The sequence below is a fragment of the Gekko japonicus genome, unplaced genomic scaffold, assembly GCF_001447785.1.
Source record: "Gekko japonicus isolate JY-2015 unplaced genomic scaffold, Gekko_japonicus_V1.1 scaffold1238, whole genome shotgun sequence".
In the NCBI taxonomy this organism is placed as follows: domain Eukaryota; kingdom Metazoa; phylum Chordata; class Lepidosauria; order Squamata; family Gekkonidae; genus Gekko; species Gekko japonicus.
Window position 1 is genome coordinate 147963 of NW_015163639.1, and position 13436 is coordinate 161398.

At 49.1% G+C, this 13436-nt stretch overlaps 1 protein-coding gene across 1 annotated transcript in view; it reads right to left on the reverse strand.

The window, feature by feature from the left end:
* Positions 1 to 1390: 1390 nt before the first annotated feature.
* Positions 1391 to 13436, reverse strand: part of TNXB (tenascin XB) — a 141602-nt gene continuing 129556 nt past the window's right edge. Inside the window, exons 40-44 of the mRNA XM_015407589.1 lie at positions 10761 to 10912; positions 8174 to 8270; positions 6688 to 6849; positions 5484 to 5647; positions 1391 to 3066 (exon numbers count right to left, since the gene is read on the reverse strand). Of these exons, the coding sequence (XP_015263075.1) occupies positions 2968 to 3066; positions 5484 to 5647; positions 6688 to 6849; positions 8174 to 8270; positions 10761 to 10912 (674 nt within the window). The 3' untranslated portion in view covers positions 1391 to 2967. The remainder of the gene's footprint in view (positions 3067 to 5483; positions 5648 to 6687; positions 6850 to 8173; positions 8271 to 10760; positions 10913 to 13436) is intronic.

The window sequence follows — 13436 nt, forward strand, 5'->3', positions numbered from 1 at the left end:
GGGAAAGAGATACTAGTCAAGAGAAATAATCCCTGCATAGTGAAAAGGGAAATAGCTCTAAAAAGAAAAGTGATCCCAGGTCTGTGTATATAGAAGAATTTGGGGAACTAGTAGGCAGGAATGTACAACCAAATTCCCTTTGAGTGTCAGTGAAATGCAAAAACCTATGCATTTTATTTAAGCAGAAACTGAAAAGAAAGCCTCTCTCCTCAAAGTTTTAAAGACCTTATTGAATAGCAGAAACACTTATTTGTTGGCAAAAAATCTGTAGTTAGTGGGATTACAAAGTTACCTCAGTTTTTATCACCGGTTCACCTCATTCATCCTACCCCTACCTGATCTTTTCTCCTGTATTAAATAAAACATTGTTTATTGTGAACTTTCAAAAGCCTCTCGTGTGCCATTTCAGAAGCAGAAGAAGGTGATTTTGCCTCTTCCCTCAAGTCCTTGGGCTGGGTCAGCATCAAAACATATAGTAAAGCCACAGGGTGGGAAAGCCATAGACAAACAGATAAGACGATATAGGATCTGCTCAGCAAGGAAGAAAGGGAAAATCCTGCGCGTGGGGGAGGGAAGAGGGCGAGATTGCCATACAGCCAAGCACCTCCTTTTTAAAAAGAAACTCTGTGTGTGTTGTGATGTGCCACCAAGTCGCTTCCAAATTATGGCGACCCTGTGAATTAACACCCTCCAAAACATTCTGTTGTTAACAGCCTTGCGCAGGTCTTGTAATCTGAGGGGCCGTGGCTTCTTGGATTGAGTCAATCCATCTCACGTGAACACATGAAGCTGCCTTATACTGAATCAGACCTTTGGTCCATAAATGTCGGTATTGTCTACTCAGATTGGTAGCAGCTCTCCGGGGTCCCATGCGGAGGTCTTTACTACCTGATACTTTTATCTGGAGATGCCAGGGCTTGAACCCAGGACCTTCTGCATGCCAAGCAGATGCTCTCTAGCGGAGCCAGGGTCCCTCATGTTGAGTCTTCCCCTTTCCCTGCTGCCTTCAGCTTTTCCTATCATTATCACTGGTGGACCTCTTGAGGGCACCTGGTATTTTTGGCCACTGTGTGACAGAGTGTTGGACTGGATGGGCCTTTGGCCTGATCCAACATCGCCGTCTCTTATGTTCTTATTATTGTTTTTTCAAGTGACTGTTGTCTTCTCTGAACCTGACCAAAGAAACATGACCAAGTCTTTATTCCCTCTCCATTTTTAAACTTTAATTTTTATTTTTACATGGTTTCTCACAACAATCTACAAATAATTTCCCCCCCCAAGCACTTCTTACATAGAAACTTTAAACCCCACCTCTAAAAAGTAACACTGTACAGCCTGCCCCCCCCCCCCCCCCCCGGCAAAAAACTCCCCCCCCCTTTTACCACTCCGCCCAAAACACCACCTTGTCACCCCACAAGAAGAGACACCCTTTCCAGTAAACACCTTGCTCTCCCCCACACACACACATACACACGCATCTTGCTTCCGAGATCAAGCATCTGGGACTTCTTGGGAGGCTTGAAAACAACATCATAGGAAACAGGAACGTTTTTGTTCCCCCCCAAACCAAAGCTCCCCCCCACATCGCTACTGGGGGCTTCGACAGGTATTTTTAAGCTGCTGTTTGTGCTTGGATTGAAGGAATGAGACCAAGAAAGTCAATCCCTACTGAGGACCCTGGCAACATCTTGGTGTCCATCCAACTGTTTCCTGTGGGTGGGGGTGATAGGAGTTTCCCTCTTGCAGCTGAGGTGACCAGCTTTGGTCTTCTCCCATACTGGGGACGGGACGGGACAGGAAGCCTGATTTATTTGTGCACTGATTTGCTTCAGAATTGATCTACATCTACTGGTTTAAGAAAAAGAAAAACCAAGTCTCCATTGCGTACACATTCAAGGTTTCGCTCTTGTTGGCTTGACTTCATTCATTCTTCCATATATATATAAAACCTCGTTCCCTGACTGGAATTTTCCATCTAGCTCTCCACCAGAATTCATGTCGTCACACGGAATCTGTGATCCATTGAGTGAGAATCTATTTTGGATCTGTTTCTGAGGCACTGGCCTGAGGGAACTTTTTGTGCCTAGAAGCAACCAGGCAAAACTGGGACATGTAAGACTATGCGCTGGCCGGGGTTGCCAACTTTTGGTGGGCAGGGTTTTGGTGAGCAGGAAGGCAAAAGGAGGGTTTTTTTGTAGGGGGGGGAGGGTAATGTGTGTGTGGAGACAAAAAAATGCAAAGGGACAAAAAAAAGTGCTTTTTCAGTTCATCTGCTCTCAGCGCCATGACATGCCTGTCTTTCTCTACAAATTGTCTTCAGGGAAGAGGAGGACGCTGCTTTGGTCAGGGAGGCCTGAAGGTTTGGAAAGACAGATGATGCAGCGGACCTACAGAACCGGGAACCTGTACAGAAGGGAGGGGGGTCGGCAACTAGAGGCCGGGAGTCATATCCGGCCCTTTGAAGACTATCAGCTGGCCCAGGAGGTGCATTGTGGGGGAAATGGCACCTGCAGACACAGGCCTCGCTGCTAATTGAGTTTTGGGGGGTGGGCATCAGGGTGGGTAGTGGCCCAGCTCCACTCCACTCCTTCTTCGGTGGCCCCTGCCAGGAAAACCAGTTGCTAACCAGGGCTGTACAGCTATCTCGCAGCTACATTCCAGTCCCTCCCCTTAACTCTGCCCCTTCAGCTATCCTCGAATCCTCCAGACGCTTCATGCCCCTGATGTTCATGGCTGGTCAGTGGCAGAAAAACAGAAATCTCAATACAAGGTGCTTTTGCAATGGTTTGCCGTTTCCTCTCGTCGTCGTTTCCCGTCTTTTCAGGGTGTGGGGGGAGACGAAGGCAAGACATGAGGTATCTCAGCAGGGAGGGGTAAGTCGCTTGATTTCCCTACTTGCCTCTTCCTCTTCCGCGTCGTCCCCCCTCCCCATGGTCAGTCGTTCCTTTGGCAAACGCGCTCCTTCGCTTACACCCGCCTCAAGGGTCGGAAGCCGCGGGGTCGGAGCTTCATCTCGGTGAAGGGGATGGAGTACTCGAACCCTTTCCAGTTAAACCAGTTGATGCCCTGGGACAGGGGCAAGGGGGAGACAAAGACAGGGTCGTGGTTAGAGGATTGTACACGAGTAGGAAGCGGCCTTTTATTGAGTCAGACCTGGGGATCGTCCAGCTTGGGATTCCCTGTTCTCATTTATTTATTTATTATTTGTATTTGTACCCCGCCTTGCCTGACAAGCAGGCTCAAGGCGGCTAACAGATTAAATAACATAACAAAAGTTAAAACAATTAGTAAATACAATATCAGCTAAAACAACAGCTACAGTACCAACTATGGTGGTAATCCAATCAATCCCTAGCTAGGGGTAGTAGCTCATGGGCGGTGGCCCTCCAAGACTTACAGCAGTGGCGGGCAAAGATGGCTGCCAGTGGGAGGTCTCTTGAAATAGCGGGAGATCTGGCAGCCCCAACCAGGACAAAAGACACTGAGGGGCTGGCATACCTAAGGGACTGCCTCCCGGAGAGCCTTACGCTCTGCTGACCAAGATCTGTTGGTTATCCCCGGCCCGAGGGACATCCGTTGAGCATCAACCAGGGCTGGGGCGTTCTCTGCCCTGGCCCCGGCCTGGTGGGACATGCTCCCACATGAGATCAGGGCCCTGTTGGACCTCTTATCGTTCCGCCAAGCCTGCAAAATGGAGTTGTTCCACCAGGCCTTTGGTCAAGGCAGCGGGCGTCCAGAAAAATAGTCGGCCTCCTCTGCTGAAGACACCCTTTTTATGTAGCCTGGATTAAACAAACCTAGAATCCAGCGGCACCAGTATCAGAGAGTGTGCTGTAATTGGTGCAACCTGTTTTTAAATTCTTGGTTTTAATGTTTTAATGAACTATTTACTATTACCTTTTTGTGATGCCGAATGGCCTAATTATTTGTTGTGGTCCACCCTGAGCCCGTTCGTGGGGAGGGCGGAATATGGATTTGAAAAATAAATAAAACAAAACAATGACCAGTTATAATATCCTGGGGCAAATCGGGTCAGGTTGGGTTTAAAAGCCTGCCGTGGGTTTATGCCCCGCCCAGGGCTGCCATTTTGAGTGACAAGGTCCAGGGCTGCATCTCCGTTTCCCACCATTTGCCTCCTTAGAGAAAATCCTCCCTGCTTCTTTGTGCCCCCCCCTCCCGTGTAGCACTCATCTCTTTATTCTATGGGTGTACAAAAGACTTGACCTCTAATCTGGACCCGTAGTAGACTAGTGTTTCTGAATGGCTCTTGGATATACATCCTGCATTGGACCTAACTGGAAGGAGATTGTAGCCATCATAGTGCGATTCTGCATCTAGCATTCATTCCACATTGTCTCAACTGGAAGGGAAAAGTGCAGCTCAAAACCACATTCAGATACCTCGGGGGCAACGCCATACTGGCTGCAAAGTCACCCCTGAACGCCCATAAATCTATGCAAAAGTCACGCAGGGCTCTTTTCGTAGCAGGAGCTCCTTTGCATATTAGGCGACACACCCCTAATGTAGCCAATCCTCCAAGAGCTTACAGTAGCCCCTGTAGGAAGAGTTCTGTAAGCTCTTGGAGGATTGGCTATATTAGGGGTGTGTCGCCTAATATGCAAAGGAGTTCCTGCTACAGAAAGAGCCCTGGCAAGGTACCCTAAAACCCAATGATCAAAAAAAGTGAAAGTGGCATGCGATGCAGAGGGGGATTTCTGTTCCATCACGAGTTTCGTAAAACAGTGGAGGGAAAAGCCAATGCAGAATCGCCCATAATAGTGTGTGAAGAAACAGCAATTTGAATTTGGCATCGATTGAGAAATACAGCCAGAGGGGCAACTGTGAGCCGTGTGAAAGGAAAACCCCTTGGGGTGTCAGATTCTTTCTCTTCCCCTCTCTGTGAATCTCATGCAGGATCCCCGACAACCTGGGGGGGGGGGATGTTCTCACCCTTTAATAGAGGCTTAGAAAAATGTTCTCTCCCTCCATGCCATGAAAAGTTTCAGCTGCCCAGGAAGCCTCTCTTAAAGGGACTGGATTCTTTTCCTCCAGGTTGGTGGCAACCTGACGTGACGTGGGGCAGTTGATCCATGGCCCTACAGGAGTGCTGTTTCATCTCCACTTGTGCCCTGATTGTATCTTTGTGAATTAAGCAAGTATTACTATTCCATTCTCAACCAAATGCATTGAGCGCTGCTCCTGGAACTCTTTAGGGGAGGGGAGAAACACGGAATAGGGTCTTCTGAACTCTTTCGGTTGCTGCTGCTTCTCTACATAGATATTGACTTTGCACCTTGAAAAGCTGCAGGGCCAGTGGAAATGGGGGAATCCGTGCTTTCCCCATCATTATATCCCTGTGCTGGGGAATGCATCGCCTGTTGGGATTCCTGCCTGTCACTCAACTGTAAAAAGCGCTCCAAAGTCTGTCCGCTTAGGAGGACCGGCAGGCCTTTCTCCCCTCCCCCCCCCCATTTGGCAGGTACCTGGTGGTCGCGGTTGTTTGCGTAGAGCCCGTTGAGGTTGGCGTAATGGCAGTTGTGGTACCACCACGCTCCACGGTAGGACACGGCGCACGGGATGATGACCCGGTTGGGGTCCCGGTCGCGGGTGGAGAAGACGCTGCCTGAGTGGTAGCTGAAAGCATCACCTACGGAAACGAGAACCAGGGCGTGAAAGCCAGAACAGCTCTCCCTGGTGCTTTTGGGGATTACAACCCTCCCCAAAAAGTTTCATAGAATCATAAAATCGCACAGTTGGAAGGGGCCCTACAGGCCATCTAGTCCAACCCCCTGCTCAATGCAGGATCAGCCTAGAGCATCCCTGACAAGTGTTTGTCCTTAACCTCACCCTCAAATTCTGCACAGGAAATTTGTTGGAGGCAAAGGATTGGAACACTGCCCCATGCCTCGGCTTCCTACGTGGCAACAGAGTCCAGCTGCGAGTCCCGCACTAAACATCCGTGTGACCACGACCTCCGATAACTAGAGAGGGCAAACACCCAGCTTCCTTCCTGTGTCTACTCTTCTGCCACTGCCCCTTTGATATCCAGACTCTATGCTCAGGGAAAACTTCCTTCCTTCTGTTCATCCTCTCCCAGAACTCTCTTCTCCCTGCACTCACCACGAAGGAGGACATGCTGTCCTCATCATCAGAACATAAGAGAAGCCAATGTTGGATCAAGCCAATGGCCCATCCAGTCCAACACTCTGTCACCCTGAGGCGAGGCTGGTGTCCAGGCCCGGGGCTTCTGGAAAGGCCCACTGCTGCTAACCTCTTGCCCCCGTGCCCGCCCTGCCACCTGCCTGTTCTCCCTTCCCCCATTTTCTGGGCTCTCTTTGCCACGTGCACCATCCAGCATCATTGGGGAAGGACTTGTGGATGATGCAGAGTGGTGGTGGTTTTGGCAATGACTGTGGTGACACTGCCCAGCCACACGCTGACTAGTGCCACTGGAGAAAGTGCCCGTGGGAAGGCTTGTAGAACACTTAGGCAGACAGGCGGGCAGAGGAGGGGAGCCCACCCCCACCCCAGGCATTCTCTGCCCAGCACAATCCAACACCTGGAACCAGCCCTCCTGCAGGTGATAAAGTCCGGCTTCATGCTATTCCAAGCTTTGCTGGCTGGTCACCAACGAGGACCTCTGATAAAGGGACGAGGGAGGGCCATGTCTATCACTGCCTTGCTCACCGGCTGTGCCGCTGTAGCTGCCCAGGTGCAGGCGGTAATAATCGGTCGGGGAGTCCACGCGGAAACTGTCGTAGAGGGCGTAGACGGACTCGTTCTCGGAGCGGAGGTCCACACGCAGCTCGTAGTCTCCTGATGTGGTCAGCTGGTGCAGAGCATCGTTCCCTGGAAGCAAGCAAACATCAGTAGGGATCCAGCTTTTTAACCCTCTTCTTCCTCCCTGCAAGTGTCAAGGAAGTCCAGGGAAGCCTTACTTGGGCTTAAATATGCCTGGGAGGAGAGGGAAAGGGAGACTTCCTGGAAATCCTAAGCTAGTTTGGAACAGGGGAGTCCAGCAGACCTGCGTTTGCGTTCCACTGCTCAAGGTCTGACCATGAACATATTAGATATCTTATCTAGAATTAATTCTTTGATCCCACGGTGATGACAGTTTCCGTCGAACTGTCACAATCCAGTGTTTCCCATGTTGTCCTCCTGTCGTTTTTGCAGTGTGGTTTTTGACTTTCAACAGTATCACAGTTCTAGCCTATCCAGTGTGGGCTGGCAAAGTCCTGTCAGTGCACCTGAACATAGTTGCACCAGCTCAGTATTGTCATCTTGGCCTGGCAGTGACTTGTCAATGTCTCGGGCACCCAAGGGCTTTTCCCAGCAACTTCAACTCGAGATCCTTAAACTGGAGGTGCTGGGGACTGAATCTGGGACCAGCTGCATGCACGTAGTTCCCCTGAACCCTCTCATCATCAGTTACGTGTAGCAACCTAATCCAGTCCCTTACACAGAGAATCACACCTGACTCATGACATCAGGCCTTTCTCTGCACCCAGCTCCTCTCTTTTCCACCTTCTCCTCTTCTTTTATAACTTCCCTGACAAATATGAGGAAAATGGTTTCCTCTTCATTGCATCCGAGGAAGCGAGCTCTGACACACGACTCAAACTGGGATAAATATAGCCGTGGAAAACAACAAGAGTCCAGTAAAGGTAAAGGTAAAGGCTCCCTTGCTCGAAAGCCAGTCGAATCCGACTCTAGGGTTGCGGTGCTCATCTCCGTTTCAAAGCCGAAGAGCCAGCGCTGTCCGAAGATGTTTCCGTGGTCATGTGGCCGGCATGACTAAACACCAAGGCGCACGGAACGCTGTTACCTTCCCACCGAAGTGGTACCTAGTGACATCAGGCCTTTCTCTACACCCAGCTCCTCTCTTTTCCACCTTTTCTTTTATAACTTCCCTGACAAATATGAGGAAAATGGTTTCCTCTTCATTGCATCCGAGGAAGCGAGCTCTGACACACAACTCAGACTGGGATAAATATAGCTGTGGTGGAAAACAACAAGAGTCCAGTAGCACGTCGTTATTATTCTAAGGTGCCACTGGATTTCTGTTTCCTTTTGTTCTGCCACTGAGCCACAGTCACACCTCAGTTGCACTTCCTGATCTGTAGACTGGGTATAACCGTGAAGGTGTTATAGAGCCTGGAGGATGCCACTGTACCTAGCCAGAATTCCTGGGAGCGGTTGCCAAAGCCAGTGGCGTAATCCTGCCAGTCACGCCAAAAATCCGTCTTGCCGTTCATCCGGCGCTGAAAGACCTGAGGAGGAGGAGAATATGAAACCACACGTGAGTGAACTGAAGTGTCCATGAGCAGACAGCCTTGGGGAGTTATTCTGTCTGTATGAATACTTACCCAGGGGACCCAAAAGTCAGTGCCAAGTCTGGCTGGATTCGGAGGCCTAGAAGAACACTGGCATGCGTTTGTTTCACGTCATTTATTCTGTTTCTTTTAGAGACAGGGAGGTGCAAAGTGCACTGCTATCTCACCCCCTGACCTTTAGACAGTTTTGTCTTGCCCCCTGGGATTCTAGCAAGTGCAAGCCATGCGTTTCCAGCCTTGAGGATTAGAAACATGAATCTTTAGCAGTGAAAGCACAGATTCTCGGGATGTCGTTTCTGCTTTGTATGGGGAACAGAAATGTGAAGTCGGAACAACTCTATGCCTGCAGCCCTGCTGCTATGCCCAGACAAAACCCTCCTGAGGAAGTTCAGCAGATTATATGAGGTCATGAATACAAGTGGTTAAACCCAGTTAAAAATTACCATCAACCCAGTGGATTTGGTATACTGCTAAAAGTTTGACTTGATCTGATGATCTGGCTTGTCAATTGGTGGCTTGTTAAAATTTTTGTTGATTTACTGATGGCTTCTTTGGAAGAGGGGATATCTGTTCCATCAGACTTTGAGTGGTTTATTGTACCTATCTATCTATTTCACCCCTGCCTCAAAGATAATCTGGGGCTAAATGTGTTAAATCATCTATATTCCTAGGACACTCCATACATATTGGCAGAGTTCATTTAATCTGTTTCAAGATCAAGCATGTTTTTAAAGGTGGTTCTCATACATATGAGATTATGCGGTTACAGCAGAGTTCAGTATGTTATAATATAGTTGGGTTATGCTTATTTTGCTAGTGTTGTGATTGTTATACATTCTCCTACAGATTTCGTGTATTTTGCACTTTGATATGTATTGTTATTTCAAAAAGTTTTGTTGTTTTATTATGTTTTTCTTAATAAAAATTAAAAAAAAGATAATCTGGGTGACAATGATATAGGACTTTCAGTGTTCCAAATTTGTCATATAATTGCAGTCATAATCCTTACAACAGCCCTGCAAAGTAGATCAGCAGTGTTATCCCCATATTACAGATCGGGAATGGGACTGAGAAAAAAATGATTTGGGAAGGCTACCTAGAAATTTGAGGCATTGACTTCCTGGACCACAGGATATAGTTTAAAAGTAATAGAGTAATAGAATTTATTCTTAGATTTTTACAAGGTTACAGTAATAATCTTCTAAAAAACCTAATTTACGCGATAGTCAAATGTAGGCTCACTCACAACTTTAATGCTAGTAGCTCTTTTGGCTTATGAAGTAGAATTTTTGCTCAAAACACTCTACAGTCTAGAGGGAACATTGATTCTCCTTCCTCCTGACATTCTATCTTCACAACAACCCTGCAAGGCAGGTTAGACTGAGAAACAGTAACTGGCCCAACTGTTACTCAGTGACGTTCATGACAGCTGTGGGGATTTGAACCTGGGCCTCTCAGGTCCTCACCTGACAGTCAAAGCTGGTATTTTATTTTTTATTTCACTTCACCAGATTTATATCCCACCTTTCTGCCATCACAAGGGCCACCGAGGTGGCTACAACATACATAACAAAACCACATTTTAAAAGCATATCATTAAAACCATTAAAAACACAGCTAAATATATATACAGCCCCTCTTCTTGGGTTGTCTCCCATCTGAGATGGTGGAGCCACCGAAAGCAGGGCTTCTGAAGATGACTCTAGCGGTTGAGCAGGTGCATAAGGGATGGGGTTACCAACTCTGGGTTGGGAAATACCGGAGATTTTGGGGGGGTGGAGCCTGGTTAGGAAGTAGTTTGAGGAGGGCAGGACCCCAGTGGGGTACAATTTCTTGACAGCTTTGAGACACACACCTCACCATGTGCACCCGTGTACCTGTCACCCCCCACCCCAGCAGCCTCTTGCCTTCCCTCCCTCGCACCAGTTGCTTGTGGGACAGATAAGAGCACTGGACGGGCTGGTTCCAGCCTCTGGGCCGTACGTTTAACACCCCTGATCTAGGAGAATCAACAAGGTCTTACCCCACATCCATCCCCTGGAGCAGGTCATCAACCAGGGCAGCCAAGTCTGCTTCAGTTCAGTAACCAGGCCTAAACCCAGACTGGAAAAGATCTAAACAGTTGGTCTCACCCAGGAAAGGTTGGAGTTGTCCAGCCATCACCTGTTCAATCACCTTGCTCCAGAATGGACCATTTGAGACTGCTCGATAGTTATTGCAATCTCCTGGGTCCAGGGTAGGCTTCTGTAGAAGCGGGCGCACCATAGCCCTTTTCACCCTGTCCATTTCTGGATCAGGATTTGTTTTATGCAGAATGCTGCTTTGAATGAAACTCGTAAATCAACAGGTTGCAATGAAACTCGTAAAGGAAAGTCGAAGAAGGAACACCGATTCCATCCCTCCCCCAGCCACACCCTCCGCCCTTACCAGCCAGGCTCCACCGTCGGTCTGCATGTCGCAGTAGGCCTGTATGGGGCGGTTCCGGTCACCCCCCAGATAAATGGTTGTATCTCGAGATGGCCTTGGTCCGTTCCAACTCTCCTCGGCGCAGTCCCGAGGGAAAGGATATGTCAGGTGCCCTGCCGAGGAAAGATCGTAGATGAGAACAGAACCTCTGTAATCCGGGGTACTATACCTTAGAATTCTAGATGCTGAGGACAGGCTATGGATATAATTACCCACACTTTATTTATTTTGGCATATTACCCACATCACTTTTCTCAATGCACTCAGAGGGGTTTCCCGATAAATCAAGAATCAAAACAACTAAATCTTCACTCACTATGTGTTAATAATATTAAAATCAGTATTTATCGGTTTCATATTTGTATCCTTCCTTCAAGGACCTCTGGGTTGGAAAAAACTTGGAGACTTTGGGGGTGGATCCAGGAGAGGGCAGGATTTGGGGAGGGGCCTCCGCATGGGACAGTGCCACAGAGTCCCCCCTTCAAAGCAGCAATTTTCTCCAGGGGAGCTGATCTCTGTCAGCTGGGGATCAGTTGTCAAAGCGGGAGATCTCCAGGCCCTGCCTGGAGCTGGCAACCCTAGGACAGCAGATATGGTGTGTCCCCCTGTCATGACCCCAGCGGGTCTCCACTGTCTGCTGCCACCACCCTGGACTTCGGGTCTAGGGTTGCCAATCCTTGCTGCGGGGACAGCGAGACGCGTTGCACCCGCCGTTGCCAGGATCTGGCGCTACGCATCGCTCTGGCAACGGGGCTGCAAGGATTCTGTGAAGACATGCAGATCACCCGCCTCCTGGCGACGGTGGTGCAACGCGTCTCGCCGTCCCTGCGGCAAGGATTCTGCAAAGACATGCAGATCCCCCGCCGCGATTTGGCGAGATTTGGCAGGCCTATTCGGGTCCCTTGAGAAGGCCCAGGGTACCCTCCCAAACCCATCCCAAAATGCCCCCTTTTAAAAGCTGAGAACATAGGCATGATGACCAGGCAGAGGACAATTAAATAGAAAGAGCTTATTATCACAGTACTAGGGCAAGGAAAACGAGACAAGGCGCTTTAAAAGCTATAACAGTGTTTAAAAGGCAAAATAAACAGAATCTAAAGCAGCTACCTATTACTCCTTAACTGTTAGTACTCAAGCCCTACAGCCTTCTCATACTCAGCCTCCTGCCGGGATCTTCCTCTCACCAGACCAGCCTGTCCCTTCTGCGAGATCAGACCGCAGATGAGAGATGAAAGAACACCGACTACTTCCAGGCCCACAGCCTGCCAGGCTACACTACCTGTACTCACTCTCTCCAGTGAGGGATCTTCCTCTCACCAGACCAGCCTGTCCCCTCTGAGAGACCAGACCGCAGATGAGAGACGAAAGAACACAGCCCCCTTCAGTTTAGCTCTGCGAGAGGAAAGGACAACATTTCCCACAGTTAACAGCTTAAGACAGAATCTCATCGCAGAATCTTTGAACTCTGATTGGCTATAACCCTCTCTAAGCATTATGGGGATTGTAGGCTGTCTGCTTTCTACTCCCATGCTGGTCTCTCCTGGTACCAGGCCGCACCAGGCCCTGCTCCCAGTCCTGCACAGATCTCCAGAGGCCTACACAGATCATGACACCCCCTCACACACACACCCCCATTTGATCTTCACAACACCCCTGTGAGAAAGGCTAAGCTGAGAGGGAGGGAAAGGAAGATGGTGTGACTGATCTAAGGTCACTCAGAAAACTCTGTATCCAAGGGGAGATGTGGAGCCAGGTCCCCACAATCTTTTCCTAGCGCTCTAACTCCTCCACAGCATGGCCTGTCTTCTTGGTTATGAGCTTCCCTGGGACATCTGGGTGTCTGCCGCTGAAGACGGAAAGCTGGATCAGATGGCCTGACTGAGCAAGTAGAGTAGAAGACTGCCTTAGTAACATCCAGGATAGACTACTGCACTACATAGTACAAGGAGCTGCCTCTGAAGACTCTCGAGAACCCTCGCATGGGTGAGAACACGGCAGCCCAGGTGGTTCACGTGGACCCCCTCGAGTGCACATTCCTGAAAGAGCTCAAAGGTCTTCTACGCTGGCTTCCAGTTTGTCTCCGGGTGGAGTTAAAAGTGGTAAGAACATAAGAACATAAGAGATGCCAATGTTGGATCAGGCCAAAGGCCCATCCAGTCCAACACTCTGTATCCCACAGTGGCCAGAAATACCAGTGCCATCAGGAGGTCCACCAGTGGGGCCAGGACATTAGAAGCCCTCCCACTGTTGAACCCCCCCCCCCCAAGCACCAAGAAGACAGAGCATCACTTGCCCCAGAGTCCCTATCTATACCTTGTGGCTAATAGCCACTGATGGACCTCTGCTCCATATGCCTATCTAATTCCCTTTTGAAGCCGTCCATGCTTGTAGCCGCCACCACTTCCTGTGGCAGTGAATTCCAAGTGTTAATCACTCTTTGGGTGAAGAAGTACTTCCTCTTATCCGTTCTAACCCACGGGTTCTTGTATTGTGAGAAAGGGAGAAAAGTACCTCTTTCTCTACCTGCTCTTTTCCATGCATAATCTTATAAACCTCGATCATGTCACTCCTCAGTCATCTTTTCTCCAAGCTAAAGAGCCCCAAGTGCCTTAACCTTTCCTCATAGGGAAAGTGTTC